Genomic DNA, 20,753 nt, shown 5'->3' on the forward strand with positions numbered 1-20,753 from the left:
TGGTTTTAGCTATCTGTCCATCTGTTTAGCCTTTTTGGTCCATTATATAACATGCTAACAATAATTTAGCAATCCTGTTTTATCACCTCGACTTGATATCAAGGAGACTACTGGCAACGATTTGCTCCATGAGTGGAATAGATAAGACTTTAAGATATAGTGGGGGTCCGGATTGGGTACAGACTGAACTTATTACTAACTGAATTGCCGTAGGATTGCTAGTAAACGTGAGATACTTGAATGCTATGCACTTGAATGATCACTAACCAATCTGTCAATACCAAACTGTCACCACTTACAGCATTTATTAGACTCTTTTCTCAACATACAATTGTTACCGAATGCAGTGCAAGCAGCGGACAGTTATGGGCCTGCTCAGGGGTCCAACAGCGGCAGCTGAGCACAATAATTAGAAAGTGTGTTTAGTTTGTCATGTCTCAGTTTTAACGACTCGCCTCTCGTCTCTCTCTCTGTCTGTTGTGTTCCTGTTTGTCAGGTCTATGACCTGGGCTCCCCGGCCGATTCGTTTGGCAGCGCCCCCGGCTGCTCGATGACCGACAGGAGCTGTGTCAACATGGGCTTCCCCTCGTGCGGCACCAGGGGTCGATGCCACGGCGAATGGGGCTCCTTCAGCTGCCAGTGCATAGCCGGATACAGCGGGCATCAGTGCGAACAAGGTAAGGCGGCCGTAGAAAGAAAAAATAAAAACGCTGGCACCAGTTTATGAGCATCGGGGTGATAAAGTCGGTCGCGGGTAACGTTAGTAAACCGAGGTGTAAAAATGAGGAAGTGTGTGTAGAAGTGTGGGAAGATTTCCTTTCCCTGTAGGAGTGTTTTCAAATTACTGAGTGTAGGAGGATGAAGTGTCGGGAGCCAACTCTGGTTTGGCAGAAAGCACAGCCTGGCAGAGTTTTGAAGGCTTCTGAGGAGGCATGGTGAGCTGTACAGTAGGTTGAGTTTATGTAACAGACGTAGAACTTCCTGTCAGTAAGCGGCACATATTGTACGTGTTCTGATCCGTGTGCTGTTCAGGTAATTAGTCATTAACACTGTGTGTGTGTGTGTGTGTGTGTGTTCACGTGTGATCCGCAGAGCTCCCGGAGTATTCGTTCGACGGCAGGAGTCACGTGCACTATCAGTTCTCCGGACCGCTGCCAGCCAGGCACACTCAGGTCCAGGTCCTGATCCGAACCCGCAAACACAGCAGCGCCATCCTCAGTCTGCTGTCTGCTGCACAGAACGAGTACATCCGACTGGAGGTGAGGAGTCGCTCTCGATCCGTCTTCTCGGGGTTTAAAACTGGCTGTGGTTTGTGTCCTCGCACCAGCCGAATGGTACGCTTGACACTAATTGCGCTGGTGGTTGCCATGGTTATGCACAGGAAAGCTGAATTTTGCAACACTGGTTCTGCTTGTTGAGTTTGTGGTGGGGCTTTTCAATAGCAGAGGTTAAGCAAGTTCAAATCTCAGCTCTGCTACTGGCAGGCCGGGCGCCTATGCAGGCAATGATTGGCTCGTCCCTTGGGTAGGGATTGGTGGGGTTTTCTTATAACTGCTGCGATTTTAGAATTTTGTACTGAACTGAGGTCACTACGGCCCTGACATCGGATCATATCCGTCGGATCATTACCCTGATCTGTACCCTGCCACAGTTTGATCGTAGAGATCCACAGAAAGTTTCTTGGACTAAATCGGTTGGTTGTTGTTCTGGCAATGCAATGTAAATGTTGGGCCCTTATAGACCCTTATAGTCTTTATTTGTATTTACCTCTCTAGCTACCTACCTACATACATACCTATCTATCTAGATATCTACTTACCTACCTACCAACTACCAACATACCTATCTACCAACCTACCTACTTTTCTATCTATTTACTTATCTATCTACATACATACCTACCTACCTATCTAGTTATCTACTTACCTACCTACCTACAACTACCAACATACATATCTATCTGCCTACCTACTTTTCTATCTATTTATCTATCTACATGCATACCTACATACCTACTTACCTACATACATACCTGTCTATCTATCTATCTATCTATCTATCTATCTATCTATCTATCTATCTATCTATCTATCTATCTATCTATCTATCTACCTAACCTACCTACCTACATATTATTTACCTACCTATCTACATATCTACATACATACCTATCCATCAATTCATATCTATCTACCTACCTACCTACCTACCTACCTTTTATAGTTACATACCTACCTACCTGTCTGTCTACATATTTAACTTCCTACATGTTTGTCTATCTGTCTGTCTGTCTGTCTGTCTGTCTGTCTGTCTGTCTGTCTGTCTGTCTGTCTACCTACTTACATACCTGTCTATGTAAATACTTACCTACCTACATAACTATCTATCTATCTGTCTGCCTGTCTATCTATATATCTATGTACCTACTTACCTATATTTTACCTATCTATCTATCTATCTATCTATCTATCTATCTATCTATCTATCTATCTATCTATCTATCTATCTATCTATCTATCTATCTATCTATCTATCTATCTATCTATCTATCTATCTACTTTGTGTATCCCAGCTTTTTAGGAAGCTGGAGTCAGAGCACAGTGTCAGTCATTGTACCGCACCCCTGGAGCCAAAAGCCCAACACTGGCTACACACACACCCTTCTGATTAAATGTATTTTGATGGTAAAAATTTTTAAAAGTCTATCAATCTGTTTAAAATCGATGAGCCGCGTTGAGCTTTGCTCTAAATGTTAAGAGAGTCTTACAGGAGGTGAGCTTTCTCATGACAGATTCAACAGACAGCTGAAACACTTCAATAAATCCACTGTGTTTATGAACAATGAAAGCTCAAGGCTTTCTGACCCTTGTCTCGGGCTGCTCTAAATGCACTTCTGGGAAGCGTATCGCGGCCTTGTTCTAGTGCACATCGTCCTTTACTCATTCTCTGTACCCACTTCTCTGTTTTACTTTGTTTCTCACTCTCACCTTCATCTTCCTCAAAGACCACAGCCTAACGGCCTTTTCTTCGTCACACACAAACACTCGCTCTGTGTTCTTCCAATCCGTGTCCGGTGTAGTGGTTATTTTTGTGGGACTCTGTTCTCGAATAGCCTCCCGCTGTGCACAGCCTGTCTTTTTCTTTTCTGCTTCCTCCGCTCGCTTCTCTTGTGTGCTTTTCATCCGTCTTGCTCTGCCGTTGTTCCTCGGTGGTTGTTCCTCTGCGGTTGTTCCTTCTCTCTTCATCTTTCAGTCTTATCAGTTTGTTTTGCAGACCCACAAGTGAGACTGACACCAGGTCAGTTCTGGATTTTAAATGAGGTTCTTTTCTTTTACTTCGGCTACCGGCTGCGTTACGTTCACGTGATGTTTGAGAAGCGTTAATTGGCAGGGTGTTAGGATTATTTGTTCTCCATGTGCGCTGCAGTGCCGGCCCATCTATCTATCTATCTATCTATCTATCTATCTATCTATCTATCTATCTATCTATCTATCTATCTATCTATCTATCTATCTATCTATCTATCTATCTATCTATCTATCTATCTATCTATCTACTTACCTACCTGTCTATGAACATACTTAACTACCTACATACCTGTCTATCTATCTATCTATCTATCTATCTATCTATCTATCTATCTATCTATCTATCTATCTATCTATCTATCTACTTACCTACCTGTCTATGAACATACTTAACTACCTACATACCTGTCTATCTATCTATCTATCTATCTATCTATCTATCTATCTATCTATCTATCTATCTACTTACCTACCTGTCTATGAACATACTTAACTACCTACATACCTGTCTATCTATCTATCTATCTATCTATCTATCTATCTATCTATCTATCTATCTATCTATCTACTTACCTACCTGTCTATGAACATACTTAACTACCTACATACCTGTCTATCTATCTATCTGTCTATCTATCTATCTATCTATCTATCTATCTATCTATCTATCTATCTATCTATCTATCTATCTATCTACTTACCTACCTGTCTATGAACATACTTAACTACCTACATACCTGTCTATCTATCTATCTATCTATCTATCTATCTATCTATCTATCTATCTATCTATCTATCTATCTATCTATCTATCTATCTATCTATCTATCTACTTACCTACCTGTCTATGAACATACTTAACTACCTACATACCTGTCTATCTATCTATCTATCTATCTATCTATCTATCTATCTATCTATCTATCTATCTATCTATCTATCTATCTATCTACCTACCTGTCTATGAACATACTTAACTACCTACATACCTGTCTGTCTATCTATCTATCTATCTATCTATCTATCTATCTATCTATCTATCTATCTATCTATCTATCTATCTATCTATCTATCTACTTACCTACCTGTCTATGAACATACTTAACTACCTACATACCTGTCTATCTATCTATCTATCTATCTATCTATCTATCTATCTATCTATCTATCTATCTATCTATCTATCTATCTACTTACCTACCTAGTACCTACCTACCTACCTACCTACCTGTCTATGAACATACTTAACTACCTATTACTATTACTACCTACCTGTCTATCTATTTATCCATCTATCCATATCTATTTACATACTTACCTATCTAGTACCTACCTACCTGTCTATGGACAAACTTAACTGCCTTACTACCTACCTGTCTGGTGCAACGTTAGTTTTTAATCACTGGGGCTTATTACATCTTTTCCCAGATAGATGACTCACGTTAGCTGGCTTGGTTGTGATATTTGATTTACTATTTATTATTATTTTTTTTTTTAATCCGAAACCTAACTCAAGATCTGAACTTTTTTTCTTTCAGTCACTTTTGGTCTCCCTTCGTTCCTCCTTCAGTTCATCTCTCTATAGTCCCTCTAATGTAAATCTGTGTTGATTTATTTGCAGGACGCATTAGGATTGTCTTTCCGCCAGTCTGCGAGATATCATATATTCTCTCCCGTGGCAGGATACAGATTTCATTACAGCTTTCCAACGTGACTCATGCGAGGCTTGGCGGCTCCGTCTGCCCTCCCCTCTATTAACCGCGCCGGTCTTGGAGCTGAAAGACGATATGGCTCTCATCATACATGCAGAACGAGGTTTCTCCCCTGCCGCTCCCCTGTCAATTAACCCAGCGACGGTGCTAATTGATGTGATGCGATGCTGCCTGTTTTGCATTCCCTTATCAATTGAATTATCAACAGAAAGTCTCGGGAGGCGTCTCCGGGCTAGGCGGCCTTGTGCTAGTCAAGATGTATAGAAGTAATAAAGCAAATAACATTATATGGGAGTGAGGAGGTGCGTTGGGGCTTGTGAAGTGTATACAGTTTGTTTTGGGTAATCAAAAGTAATTATGTGTATCATCATTACCTAAATAATTTATACTTATCTATAATAACATAGGGTAGCACTGTCGCCTCACAGCAAGAAGGTCCTGGGTTCAGGGCAGACTGGGTCCTTTCGGTGCGGAGTTTGCGTGTTCTCCCCGTGGGTTTCCTCCGGGAGCTCCGGTTTCCTCCCACAGTCCAAAAACATGCAGTCAGGTTAATTGGAGACACTCAATTGCCCTATAGATGAATGGGTGTGTGTAAGCCTGGGATAGGATCCAGCACCCCTCTGCGACACTTTGTAGTTCTACAATTACTGACTGAAGTCTGTTTGTTTCTCTGCATACTGTTTTAGCCCGCTTTCACCCTGTTCTTCAATGGTCAGGACCCCCACAGGACCACTACAGAGCAGGTATTATTTAAGTGGTGGATCATTCTCAGCACTGCACTGACACTGACATGGTGGTGGTGTGTTAGTGTGTGTTGTGCTGGTATGAGTGGATTAAATACCGTGTCCACTCACTGTCCACTCTATTAGACACTCCTACCTAGTCGGTCCACCTTGTAAATGTAAAGTCAGAGGCGATCGATCATCCATTGCTGCTGTTTGAGTCGGTCATCTTCTAGACCTTCATCAGTGGTCACAGGACATGTTTTTGGTTGGTGGACTACTACTGTCTGATCCACTCATACCAGCACAACACACCACCACCATGTCATTGTAACTGCAGTGCTGAGAATGATCCACCACCCAAATAATACCTGCTCTGTAGTGGTCCTGTGGGGGTCCTGACCATTGAAAAAAAGCATGAACGGGGGCTAACAAAGCATGTAGAACTACAAAGTGCTTCTATATGGTAAGTGGAGCTAATAAAATGGACAATGAGTGTAGAAACAGAAAATGCGTTCACTCCGCTCAGATAACCGATGGCTAGTAACCCAGTGCAGAAACTCACATTTATTTATTTATAGATGTATTTGCTCTGAAAGTTTGTTTCTTTCAGCTCGGGAATTGAAAATCGAATGCAGAACATCAAACTTTGATCCGAGCTAATGCATAATCCACTGCTTTCATTATATCCTCCTCCGCTCTGCAGATGTTTTACCTTCCTCGCTCTCACCTGCCGTCGCTCCTCGGGTCTGCGCTTCCATCCGTACAGCGAGGCCACAGGGGCGAGTTGAAAGCCACGCTCGGTCTCGGGTGGGAATATTCAGGATCGCTCCTTCGCCACCCAGGGCGGGAGAGCGAGCGCGCGCTCCTTTATGTTTAATTGGCAGGAAGATCTAGGACCTCTAGAGCGCCGGGTTAGCGTCTGAGAGACAAAATACATATAAATGAATAGAACAATTAATAGTTCATTAGCAGACCTTGACTTGAAGTCGGAGCCCCCCCCCCCCCCCCCCCCACGGCGCACACAGAGCCCGGAGGAAGAGGAAGGCTTATTACAGACTCTCGTTTGTGTGTTTTTCTCACACCTTACGAGTGGGAAGTGGCGTAGGGTTCAGCGAGGTCAGCCTGTTAATTTTCTCGGGCTTATTGTTGCCGTGCTCTGTTATTAGTTTGTTTATTTTAAAAGGAGAAAACCTAAATGCTTTCCGGCTCTGCGGGTTTGTTTAGCTCCGCCGCTCGCGCCATGACAAAAGGCCGGCGTATTAAACGGAGAAAGGTAAATTATGCTCGCTGGGACCTACGCGGAGGGCTTTTGAAACCTAAATTAGGGTTTAACCACACTTAAAAAGCCGCCTAACAAGGTAAACACACGTACACAAAGGGCCGGAGCTATACAATGTCCTTGCATGAGTAAAAGTACAAATACTCAACCGGGGTTTGAATTATGGTGGGAATTGAAGGGCCTGACTCTCCTAATTATATATATACCGATCAGCCATGACATTTAAACCACCTCCTTGTTTCTACACTCACTGTACATTTTATCAGCTCCACTTACCATATAGAAGCACAATTACTGACTGTAGTCCATCTGTTTCTTTACATGCTTTGTTAGCCCCCTTTCATGCGATTCTTTAATGGTCAGGACCACCACAGAGCAGGTATTATTTAGGTGGTGGATCATTCTCAGCACTGCAGTGACACTGACATGGTGGTGGTGTGTTAGTGTGTGTTGGGCTGGAATGCCGATGGAGCTTTTCAACACCTCACTGTGACTGCTGGACTGAGAATAGTCCACAAACCAAAAACACCCAGCCAACAGCGCCCCGTGGGCAGCGTCCTGTGACCACTGATGAAGGTCTAGAAGATGACCGTCTCAAACATCTACAAAGTGAAGCAAATAGGTAGGAGTGTCTAATAGAGTGGACAGTGAATGGACATGGTATTTAAAAACTCCAGCAGCACTGCTGTGTCTGATCCACTCATACCGGCACAACACACACTAACAGATCTGCAGTTCTGAGAATGATCCACCACCTGAATAATACCTGCTCTGTAGTGGTCCTGATCATTGAAGAACAGCAGGACTACAGTCAGTAATTGCAGATCTACAAAGTGCTTCTATATATGTAATATCAAATTTAACATTAGTTCATAACATTATGCCGGAACAATGATCGGCTTGTCAGAGGGCTGGCTAATTGATGGCATCTACACAGGGACGGGGGATTATGGGGATCAGTGCGTGACTCTTTGTGTGCAATACGGATCCACGTATGAACCACCTAGTGCAGGGGAAAAGAAGTGGTCGGGTACTGTACGTGAGTCGGAGAAGAAAGGGAGTGTGTTAGTTATGTCCCTCATGAGTCAGGAGCAGCAGTAAAGCCGAAATACGTTCGGGTAATTGGATATGACGAAACGACTGTCGGATTTGGAGGAGAGATCTTTGTCGGTATGGGACTTCTGAATGGCATCAGTTAACGTTTCGTCAGCTAGCTGCCAGACGTCAAGAGACAAAGCAAAGCTGTCATGAAGTACGTCTCATTAAGAGACACGGAGCGAGATCCCAAAGCGTGAGACTTAAAAATGCTTATTTTATTATTTTTTATATATAAATATGTATATATACATATATATAAGATGTATATATACATCTTTATCATCGTACATCGTTACCAGACTAATAATTACACTTTTTATACTATTTATAATTACACTTTTCACACTATTTATATATGTATATATATATATGTAAGTGTAATTATTAGTCTGGTAACGATGTACGATATGATAAAGATGTTTATCTGTGAATAGCGCATGTGCTTTTTGTCCTGAGCTCACCGCGCCAGCTTTGTCTGTTCAATTCCCGGGTCCCAGTGTTTCCAATTAAATATGTGGTAAGTTTAATCGCGTCGGCGCGTGACGGGGCTTTATCAGATCCCCCTCCTGTGTGATTACAGCTGTCGTTCATGGCACTACGTCTCGCATCACTACAGCTCTCCGTCTTCAGCACCTTGTTTATTTACCGGTTTTGCCCCCAGGTTACAGCGACATTTAAGTGTTTTAAGACCTCCCCGGTTCCTCTGCGTCTCTCAGATCTTCCAGGGCTTGTTAGCGGTCTTTTACAACCTGGGAGACGGAGACTTTAACCTCACCATGCTGTCTCATCGACTGGACAACGGCGAGTGGCACGAAGTTCACCTGGAGCGTCACGATAACGAGGTGACCCTGCGCGTGGACGGCGGGGGCGGACGCCGAGAGATCACGGGAGCGCCGGGACACAGCCGAGAGATCGTCGTCGACCCGTCGCTGGTGATGCTGGGGAACGCTTTTCCCTCCGGGCACAACAAAAGCTTTCAAGGTACAGTACGGGTGCATTGTGGACACACCAAGTTTAGATAATCTAAGGCAGTGGTTCTTAACTGGAGGGCCCGAGAGCCAATAGTGGGCCTCAGTGAAACAAAAAAGTTTAATTGTAAACTGGGCCTTTGAGAATGGGCACTTCTTTGTGTTGGGCTAAAGTGGGATTCAGTTGTTGATGTAGATCCTTACCTTATGTCATCCTTGCTGAAAGCCCAGGGGGGTCTAGGATAAAAGAAGGTTGAAAATCGCACCTCTGTGGTCACGTGCTGGCCTCTGACATTTACAGTGCCAAAGCGTTTAGCTCCTATTAGCTACTATTTTTTGTATATATACAGTTTTCACACACTTACCAAATACATACTTGCATACACACAATCACATATCTCACCAAAAGTAATTACCCTTGAATATTTCCCATTCTGTGATACCTGCCGAATACCTCTTTCTATTAACACATACTGACTGAATGTACTAAATACTCATAGGACCGACAATCACTGCAGTGACACTGACATGGTGGTGGTGTGTTAGTGTGTGTTGTGCTGGACTGAGTGGATCAGGCACACACTCGGAGACGATCGCTCATCTATCGCTGCTGTTTGAGTCGGTCATCTTCTAGACCTTCATCAGTGGTCACAGGACGCTGCGCACGGGGCGCTGTTGGCTGGATATTTTTGGTTGGTGGACTATTCTCAGTCCAGCATACCAGCACAACACACACTAACACACCACCACCATGTCCGTGTCAGTCAAGTGCTGAGAATGATCCACCACCTAAATAATAACTGCTCTGTAGTGGTCGAGAAACTGTAGAGAAACAGATGAACTACAGTCAGTAATTGTAGAACTACAAAGTGCTTCTATATGGTAAGTGGAGCTGATAAAATGGACAGTGAGTGTAGAAACAGGTGGTTTTAATGTTATGGCGCCGTGGGAGTAATAAATACACATAAATGAGGTAGCACCGTTCCACTGTGAAGTACGGTGGTGGTAGCGTTTATTAAAGGTACTTTTTAGAAGCAGAGACCGGCAATTGTTAGTACTGCTAAAAAATGAATCTACATTAAATTTAATTAGACATCAAAACTTATAAACAAACTGTCTGAGCTGATCCATATTAATATATAATTTACGATTATACACCGACGTTCTCGTTAATATCCAACGACGACTGATGTTTGATCATGTGATATCTTATCATCCATGCTGCTGTCACCTACTTCCAACCCGTAATGACTGATGTCATCTAGCATCAGGTGGCGCAGCGGTAAAAACACACGCTGCAACCAGGGCTGGGCTCTCGAATACATCGTATCGAACGATTGGCCGGTTGTTCAGGTGGGCGGGGACTAAGCCGGACATGGGTCTCTCTCTGTCAGACCGGTGCATTTACGACCTCTGATGGCCGATTAGAGGCGCCTGCACGGAGATGAGGATGGGGTGCTCTCAGGGTGTGTCTCTCCGCACACAACGCTAGGTGGCACAACACCCGTCAATGTGCGGGTGATGAGATGCATGCGACTCGCTGCCCACGCGTCGGAGCCAAATCGTGTTACCTTCGTGTTACAAGCGCTGAAATGAAAGCAGATCTGGGGAGCGGACGTATTAATATCGATACCCGGCTCAGGTTTCCGACATCAGGCCGCGAAAAATGTGCACCGCATTATATATTCATACTTTAATCCTTTTCTCCTGTCGGATTACGCTCTATTGTGTCGGCAGGAATAAAAGATTAGTAGAAGTAGAAGCGATTAATTAATTAATAATAGGTAGTAGTGGTACAAATGCAGTTTCGGTGTACCGAGAGAGTATGAGCTCACTGAACGGCGGGGATGAAACAAACATCGTTAGATGGGAGGGAATGACACAACATGAAGAATATTAAGAGGTTCCCTTAGGCCCAAAATATCCTCGGGCAGGAATACACCCGGTGTGTCTATTTGTTAGAAGGACTTCAAAAGCTGAGTTTTAGAAATGCTTGGACGCGTTAGCATTTGCACTGTAGTGATACAAAGGAGCCACTTTAGCTTACTGCTAATCCTTTAACTGTGTGTGTGTGTGTGTGTGTTAAATCCACCTCCTTGTCTCTACACTCACTGTCCATTTTATCAGCTTTGCACTTGTCGTTCTACAATTACTGACTGTAGTCCATCTGTTTCTCTGCTTGCTTCGTTAGCCCCCTTTCATGCTACAGAGCAGGTATTATTTAGGTGGTGGATCATTCTCAGCACTGCAGTGACACTGACATATGGTGGTGGTGTGTTAGTGTGTGTTGTGCTGGACTGAGAATAGTCCACCAACCAAAAACATCCAGCCAACTGCGCCCCGTGGGCAGCGTCCTGTGACCTCTGATGAAGGTCTAGAAGATGACCGACTTAAACAGCAGCAATAGATGATAGCGATCATCTCTGACTTTACATCTACAAGGTGGACCGCCTAGGTAGGAGTCGCTAACAGAGTGGACACTGAGTGGACACGGTATTTAATCCACTCACACCAGCACAACACACACTAACACACCACCACCATCAGTGGTCAGTGTCACTGCAGTCCTGAGAATCATCCACCACCTAAATAATACCTGCTCTGTGGTGGTCCTGTGGGGGTCCTGACCATTGAAGAACAGGGTGAAAGCAGGTTAAAAAAGTATGTAGAGAACCAGATGGACTACAGTCAGTAATTGTAGAACTACAAAGTGCTTCTATATGGTAAGTGGAGCTGATAAAATGGACCGTGAGTGTAGAAACAAGGAGGTGGTTTTAATGTTATGCATATTTTAAGATTATTGTGATCTTAAAAAGAGCTGTTTTACATATTCTTACACCCCCTGCTTTGCTCTGTGTGTGTTGCAGGATGCATGAGGGACCTGAGGCTGAACAATCGACCCATGCCGTTGGACTCTCAGCCTAAAGACGGTGTGTTGGTCCTGAGCTCGGTGGGAGTGACGCTCGGCTGTTCTTCGGATTCCTGCAGGAGGAACCAGTGTAGCCCCCCGTTCACCTGTGTCGACCTGTGGAGGATCCATGAGTGCAGGTACACACACTCTGTGTCTTGTGGAATCGTGTATGTTGACCTGAACTGTGGGTCAAAAATGTGTATATGTATACACTGATCAGTCATAACATTCTACACTCACTGTTCATTTTATCAGCTCCACTTACCATATAGAAGCACTTTGTAGTTCTACAATTACTGACTGTAGTCCATCTGTTTCTCTGCATGCTTTGTTAGACCCCTTTCATGCTGTTCTTCAATGGTCAGGACCCCCACAGGACCACCACAGAGCAGGCACTATTTGGGTGATGGATCATTCTCAGCACTGCAGTGACACTGACATGGTGGTGGTGTGTTAGTGTGTGTTGTGCTGGAATGCTGATGGAGTTTTTAAACACCTCACTGTCACTGCTGGACTGAGAAAAGTCCACCAACCAAAAATAACCAGCCAACAGCGCGCCGTGGGCAGCATCCTGTGACCACCGATGAAGGTCTAGAAGATGACCGACTCAAACAGCAGCGATAGATGAGCGAGGTGGATCAACTAGGTATGAGTGTCTAATAGAGTGGACAGTGAGTGGACACGGTATTTAAAAACTCCAGTAGCACTGCTGTGTCTGATCCACTCATACCAGCACAACATACACTAACACACCACCACCATGTCAGTGTCACTGCAGTGCTGAGAATGATCCACCACCTACATAATACCTACTCTGTAGTGGTCCTGTGGGGGTCCTGACCATTGAAGAACAGGTTAAAAAGATGGACTACAGTCAGTAATTGTAGAACTACAAAGTGCTTCTATATGGTAAGTGGAGCTATAAACCTGGCAGTATCGCACTGTAAGGACCCCACCATGCTTCTTCTACCAGTTAAAGTTAAATGGCGTGTGTGTATGTTTGCATGGTTCGTAGGTGGATGCGTGTGTGTCCACGTTCGGCAAACACACACCACACGAAGGGCCGGGGGCTACTCGCTTATCTGCTGGAATTCCGTATTCACTTTTTTTTATCAAACCCAGCAGGGGCCGCAGACCGAGCGAGTCCCATTTCTGTGTATGTGGGGTCGTGTGTGTTTGTGTTCATTTTAAAGAGGCGTATCTGTATTTAGCCACGCGTTCACTAAATATATTTATATTTTTCACCGCTCCATCTGCTGTATAGAGATTATAGCAGTGTGTGTGTGTGTACGGGTCCTAAATCCAGACCTCCGGTACTATCTGGGTGAATTAGACACAGCCTGCAGATTTAGGTCCTGTGCATTATTCGATTGTCAGAATCATTCGCATGCGGATCATGACGTTTAAAGATGGGATATATTTAGTTTTATCTCCTTTAGGGAATTACGTTTGTGATCAGTGTTGGCATGTGGAAGTGTAGCGGGTATACTCTTCGTATGTCTGTTACCGTCGGTGCTGAGAGTTATTTAGCAGATGCTTTTATCTATTTATGACTGAATTCAGTTTAAGCAAACGGGTTAAGGGCATTGCTCAGGGGTCCAACAGTGGCAACTTGGTAACATTTTAATGTCTAGTCTAGTCCCTTAACCGCCAAGCTACCACTGTCCCTTAGCTGGCATTCACGGTCCATTTTATCAGCTCCACTTACCATATAGGAGCACTTTGCAGTTCTACAATTACTGACTGTAGTCCATCTGTTTCTCTGCATACTTTTTTAACCTGCTATCACCCTGTTCTTCAACGGTCAGGACCCCCACAGGAGGTATTATTTAGGTGGTGGATGATTCTCAGGACTGCAGTGACACTGACATGGTGGTGGTGTGTTAGTGTCCACTCACTGTCCATTCTATTAGACACTCCTACCTAGTTGGTCCACCTTGTAGATGTAAAGTCAGAGACGATCGCTCATCTGTTGCTGCTGTTCGAGTCGGTCATCTTCTAGACCTTCATCAGTGGTCACAGGGCGCTGCTGGCTGGATGTTTTTGGTTGGTGGACTATTCTGAGTCCAGCAGTGACACTGAGGTGCTGCTGTGTCTTATCCACTCATACCAGCCCAACACACACTAACACACCAGCATCGTGTCAGTGTCACTGCAGTGCTGAGAATGATCCACCACCTAAATAATACCAAATGGACTACAGTCAGTAATTGTAGAACTACAAAGTGCTTCTATATGGTAAGGAGGTTGTTTTAATGTTATGGCTGATCAGAAGACTGAATGGCAGCCAATTCAACCAGATGTTACCCCAGATTAGAGATCATATGGGCAATTAATTGGCCATTAATTAATTACCCACACACACACACACACACACTGCACATGTTCCATCGCTAATACTAAGCTGACCAGAGTGTTAGTGAGGTTTAATCATGCCAGATTTATTCAGAATATGTCAGACATAAAGGTGGAGTTTAAATGCCAGTGTCACAGTACTGTGAGACACTCATGACGTGTCAAAGTTAATAATTTAGCTATAAATGCAAATTCTAAGACTTGCAATTAGTTTCCTTATCTTGCCGAAGTTGCATTGTCCCGTAGGACAAAGTATTTCGTGATAAATCCGTTAAATCCCCAGGTTTTCCGCAAACAACCAGCCATATTAGCCCCTAATCCATGTAAACATAAGCCGCTTTTCATTCTACCGCTCGCTAATGCGCTGCGTTAATTGTACAGAGATTATTCACTCCCTCCCCATCTGTCCCGTCTTTGTCTCTTTCCCGTCCCAGATGCCCTTCGGGTCACATGGTCAAGGCCAACGCCACCGGCAAGTTCTGCGTGTACACCATGTGCGCCAGCCGGCCGTGCCACCGGGGTACCTGCGTGGCCCAGTCGCCCTCCAAATTCACCTGCCAGTGCCCGGAGGGGTACAGAGGACGCCACTGCGAGGTCACGCTGGCGGTCTATCAGGAAGACGTGGGCCTCAGCTTCAGATCGCTGTTCGCTATATGCATCTGCTTCATGGCTCTGCTGGGTAAGTGTGTATATTTTGTATACCTGTGTTCATGTGTTCCGAAGCCTTTTGTGGGTCCGTCAGTATGGGAGAGACTGTCCATAAATAAATGTAAACGTTTACGAGCATGTAAAACAAGTCAAAGATTTAATCCTAGAGTAGCGCAGATCTGTAGCAAGATACAAGACCGTCTCAAAGGCAGGACGTCAATACAGGGAAGTCACGGCCATACTACCTACGTCAGGTCCAACTTTGAAAATGCCAGTAATCAAATGCCATCGGGCACCTATTAGAATGCTCGAGTCTGTTGATGTGAATGAAGGTGATGTTCATTGATCAGCTATAAGACATCGCTTGAAAGATTCTCCATTAAAGGGTCACTTCTGTTTCAATTTAACGTGGTCAGTTTGTCTTCCGCTGCTGGGGGATCCCTGATTGCGGTCGAGGTGGGTATACTGCTGCTCGCGCCTCCTCCGACCCGCGCGCAGCCCCCAGCGGTACCCCTTTTCACCCATGCATTCTGCACAGGCACCTCCCTATCCCACCACCTAACCCTACCCACATAGTCCGGTCATCCCGCCCTAGCAGAGCCGCGTCTGCTGCAGGCACTGCCAAGTATGCCCGGTAGACGGCGCCCAGTCGACCGGGGGCAACGCCGAGTTTCAAACCAAGGAGTTCAGAATCTCCCGCTGCACCACCTGGGTGCTTTGGTCACCTCTGTTTAGTGGCATTAGGAACTGCTGGACTGGCAAAATATGAAGAATGTGTTAGTATTTATCCAGTTCGATTTTTATAGCTGGTGGTTTAACCTGATACCCAACTCACTTTTTAAAAAAGGTCCAATGAAATAAATGTAATTTAGCTGGAACGCTCGTGTGACTGCACCCCAAATAAAGTTTCATTAATGAATCTCTTTATAGACGACTCTCCTTCACCCCGGGCGTTTCGTCGTCACAGGTCCGTGTGAACGTTCGGCCGGCGGAGCGGTATCACCCGAAAAGCAGCCTGATGAAATTAGAATTTGCCGTCTCACAGATCAGACTCGCGCTATCGTTGCAATGACCTTAATCGTTTACTGCCGCCAAAGCCGTTAGAAGTGTTAATTACTTGATTTGTAGGCTCGCGATGTGCTGTTTACCAAAGGCGGGCTGGAAACCCAGATCGATGCGTCGTGTTCCGGACAGAATTTCAATAACCTCGGTGTATACGTTAGAAGATTAGATAAAATAGACTTTGTTGTCATTGTAGTTATACTAGGAGACTTTGTTCGGTAGCTCTCGGTGAGATCAGCAGCAATAATGAAATAAACATAGGATAAAATATTCAAATATATTAGAAAAAAGTACATTAAAACCACCTCCCTGTTTCTACACTCACTGTCCATTTTATCAGCTCCACTTACCATATAGAAGCACTTTGTAGTTCTACAATTACTGACTGTAGTCCATCTGTTTCTCTACATACTTTTTAGCCTTCTTTCACCCTGTTCTTCAATGGTCAGGACCCCCACAGGACCACCACAGAGCAGGTATTATTTAGGTGGTGGATCATTCTTAGCACTGCAGTGACACGGATATGGTGGTGGTGTGTTAGTGTGTGTTGTGCTGGTATGAGTGGATAAGACACCGTGGATATTTTTGGTTGGTGGACTATTCTCAGTCCAGCAGTGACAGTGAGGTGTTTAAAAACTCTGCTGCTGTGTCTGATCCACTCATACCAGCACGACACACACTAACACACCACCACCATGTCAGTGTCAGAGCAGTGCTGAGAATGATCCACCACCTAAATAATACCTGCTCTGTGGTGGTCCTGTGGGGGTCCTGACTCGGTACAGCACAAAATAAGCTAAAATTACTAAGCTAAGAAATATGAGAAATGAGTATTTATATTATACTTAATATTATTGCACTATTGTACATAGTATATAAAGTGATCTGTGCTTTAATAGCAGCTTGGGGAGGGCAGGGTTCAAGACAGTTTGGTTTGCTGTCTCAGTAGCTATGGGTGTGTGTCTGGGTGGGGGGTGGAGGTGTAATTGAGGCTACAGCTCTGGATAAAAAGTCTGTTTGTTCGAGTCTTAATTGTCCGATGGGAGGGGGACAAACAGTCTGTGACCTGGGTGAGTTAAGTCCTTGATGATGTTCCTAGCCCTCTTATGCAGGCGGCTAGTATACACTGTGTCCATGTCAGATACTTTGGGAGCTCGGTACCCACAATCCTCTGCACAGTCCTAACTATACGGTCCGAGTCCCTCCAGTTCTCGGCCGTACAGCTGGTGTACCACATTGTCACACAGTAACAGAGGATGCCGTCTATTGTGCTTCTGTAAAAATTGGGCTTTCTTCACCAGGTGGGAGGTGTTAAGTGTAGATGTCCGATCCTTTGTGATGTGGAGTCCCAGGAATTTGATGTCATTGACACTCTCTACCTCCTCCAGGTTATTGTCTGTACACCACCCGGCCAGATGTTGAACCCTCCTCTCTGTAGTGGGACTCATCATTCCCTGTTATCAGTCCCACTACAGTGGTGTCGTGTTAGAGGAGTGGATGGGTGTGCAGTCGTGTGCGAATAGTGTGAAGAGGGCTGGGCTGAGGACACAGCCCTGTGGTGCTCCTGTGATCAGGGTTAGTGTGGACGACGTGCGCTCGCCCACTCTGACGTTCTGCGGGTCTGTTTGTGAGGAAGTCTAGGCGGTGTTTGCTCTTTTGTCGAGACGTCGAGGGGTGGCGGAGTCGGAGGAAAGAAACGCAGCCTCTGTATTCAATCTAATCTGATAGTGATCTACCCACCTGCACCTGTATAGGTCTTAGCGTGTCGTGTAAACACTACCCCGGTGTTGAGAGTCTTTATCTTTGCAGGGGAAAATAAACGAAGCAAGGTTAGGATGCGGTTGCCAGTTTGAAACTGGATTCACACGTAACCTTAAGCGCTAAGCTTGAAATGCCCCGAGCTACCGCATTATCTCTGTGTGTGTCGGTAAGACGCCGCGCGACACCTTAACCCGCTTTTATCGTAAGTCATCCTTCTTCTCTGTTGCGCGGTGCCGCCACGCCGCAGGGCGTTAATGTCTAGTGGCCCTTGACATTCTGAGGGCATCCGAGTAGCGATAGAGGTTTTATTTAAGCGGGATGTATTGTAACGCCTGCCAAGTAGGCCGTAATCGTAATGTGAAGGAAAGGAGGATAAAATATGATACTCAGATCGATATTTTAGCGGCGTAGAGAATAGAGAAGTATTCACGGCCATTTATAATAAACCTCTCGACCGTAGTGTTCCAAACCCTGTTTAAGAAAGGTATCGATCGCCTGTTTTCTATCACTGCAGGAATTCTACACTATATGGCCAAAAGTATTTGGACGCCTGATTACAGGATTGTAGGACATTCTGTTTAAAAATGAATGGTATTAAGATACCATTCAACAATACAATAGCTTATACTAGGGATGTAACGATACACTCTACCCACGATGCGATGTGATGCGATTCACGATACTGGGTTCACGATACGATTTTTCCAGAGCCTGGCAACCCTGTAGTGACGTCAACCAGGCGCGGTGAATAGCGCCAGCGCCCTCTGCTGTTTAAAGTGAATATCGATTCATCATACACGTAAACCGATTTGAATCGCTACACGTGTGAATCAATTTTTAACTGTCTTGTGGTGCATCGTTACATCCCTACTTATACATTATCCTACTCTTATACATAATATACTTGGGTATGAACTCACTCTGTCCACCCTATGAAGCGCCTATATACAGTGCCTTGCAAAAGTATTCAGCCCCCTTGAACTTTTCAACCTTTTGCCACATTTCAGGCTTCAAACATAACGATATGAAATTGTAATTTTTTGTGAAGAATCAACAACAAGTGGGACACAATCGTGAAGTGGAACGAAATTTATTGGATATTTTAAACTTTTTTTAGAAATAAAAAACTAAAAAGTGGGGCGTGCAATATTATTCAGCCCCTTTACTTTCAGTGCAGCAAACTCACTCCAGAAGTTCAGTGAGGATCTCTGAATGATCCAATGTTGACCTAAATGACTGATGGTGATAAATAGAATCCACCTGTGTGTAATCAAGTCTCCGTATAAATGCACCTGCTCTGTGATAGTCTCAGAGTTCTGTTTAAAGCGCAGAGAGCATCACGAAGACCAAGGAACACACCAGGCAGGTCCGAGATACTGTTGTGGAGAAGTTTAAAGCCGGATTTGGATACAAAAAGATTTCCCAAGCTTTAAACATCTCAAGGAGCACTGTGCAAGCGATCATATTGAAATGGAAGGAGTATCAGACCACTGCAAATCTACCAAGACCCGGCCGTCCCTCTAAACTTTCAGCTCAAACAAGGAGAAGACTGATCAGAGATGCAGCCAAGAGGCCCATGATCACTCTGAATGAACTGCAGAGATCTACAGCTGAGGTGGGAGACTCTGTCCATAGGACACAATCAGTCGTACACTGCACAAATCTGGCCTTTATGGAAGAGTGGCAAGAAGAAAGCCATTTCTCAAAGATATCTATAAAAAGTCACCTGGGAGACACACCAAACATGTGGAAGAAGGTGCTCTGGTCAGATGAAACCAAAATCGAACTTTTTGGCCACAATGCAAAACGTTATGTTTGGCGTAAAAGCAACACAGCTCATCACCCTGAACACACCATCCCCACTGTCAAACATGGTGGTGGCAGCATCATGGTTTGGGCCTGCTTTTCTTCAGCAGGGACAGGGAAGATGGTTAAAATTGATGGGAAGATGGATGGAGCCAAATACAGGACCATTCTGGAAGAAAACCTGTTGCAGTCTGCAAAAGACCTGAGACTGGGACGGAGATTTATCTTCCAACGAGACAATGATCCAAAACATAAAGCAAAATCTACAATGGAATGGTTCACAAATAAACGTATCCAGGTGTTAGAATGGCCAAGTCAAAGTCCAGACCTGAATCCCATCGAGAATCTGTGGAAAGAGCTGAAAACTGCTGTTCACAAACGCTCTCCATCCAACCTCACTGAGCTCGAGCTGTTTTGCAAGGAAGAATGGGCAAAAATTTCTGTCTCTCGATGTGCAAAACTGATAGAGACATACCCCAAGCGACTTGCAGCTGTAATCGCAGCAAAAGGTGGCGCTACAAAGTATTAACGCAAGGGGGCTGAATAATATTGCACGCCCCACTTTTCAGTTTTTTATTTCTAAAAAAAGTTTAAAATATCCAATAAATTTCGTTCCACTTCACGATTGTGTCCCACTTGTTGTTGATTCTTCACAAAAAATTACAATTTCATATCGTTATGTTTGAAGCCTGAAATGTGGCAAAAGGTTGAAAAGTTCAAGGGGGCTGAATACTTTTGCAAGGCACTGTATATATATATATATATATGTATATACGTATATATATATACCGATCAGGCATAACATTAAAACCACCTCCTTGTTTCTACACTCACTGTCCATTTTATCAGCTCCACTTACCATATAGAAGCACATTGTAGTTCTACAATTACTGACTGTAGTCCATATATACTGTTTTAGCCTGCTTTTACCCTGTTCTTCAATGGTCAGGACCCCAACAGGACCACTACAGCGCAGGTATTATTTAGGTGGTGGATCATTCTCAGCACTGCATGAGTGGATAAGACACCGTGTCCACTCACTGTCCACTCTATTAGACACTCCGACCAAGTCGGTCCACCTTGTAGATGTAAAGTCAGAGACGATCGCTCATCTATCGCT

At 44.4% G+C, this 20,753-nt stretch overlaps 1 protein-coding gene across 1 annotated transcript; it reads left to right on the forward strand.

Annotated features, from left to right (window-relative positions):
• Positions 1-496: 496 nt before the first annotated feature.
• On the forward strand, positions 497-16,076 carry LOC134307543 (putative neural-cadherin 2; the record flags this gene model as incomplete). The annotated part of the gene is made up of 7 exons (XM_062990512.1): positions 497-677; positions 1,093-1,259; positions 8,839-9,103; positions 11,958-12,138; positions 14,791-15,035; positions 15,080-15,089; positions 15,935-16,076. Coding segments are annotated over 7 exons (1,191 nt in total), but the record flags the coding sequence as incomplete, so codon positions are not given.
• Positions 16,077-20,753: the final 4,677 nt, after the last annotated feature.

Source organism: Trichomycterus rosablanca, unplaced genomic scaffold (assembly GCF_030014385.1).
Source record: "Trichomycterus rosablanca isolate fTriRos1 unplaced genomic scaffold, fTriRos1.hap1 scaffold_304, whole genome shotgun sequence".
NCBI lineage: Eukaryota > Metazoa > Chordata > Actinopteri > Siluriformes > Trichomycteridae > Trichomycterus > Trichomycterus rosablanca.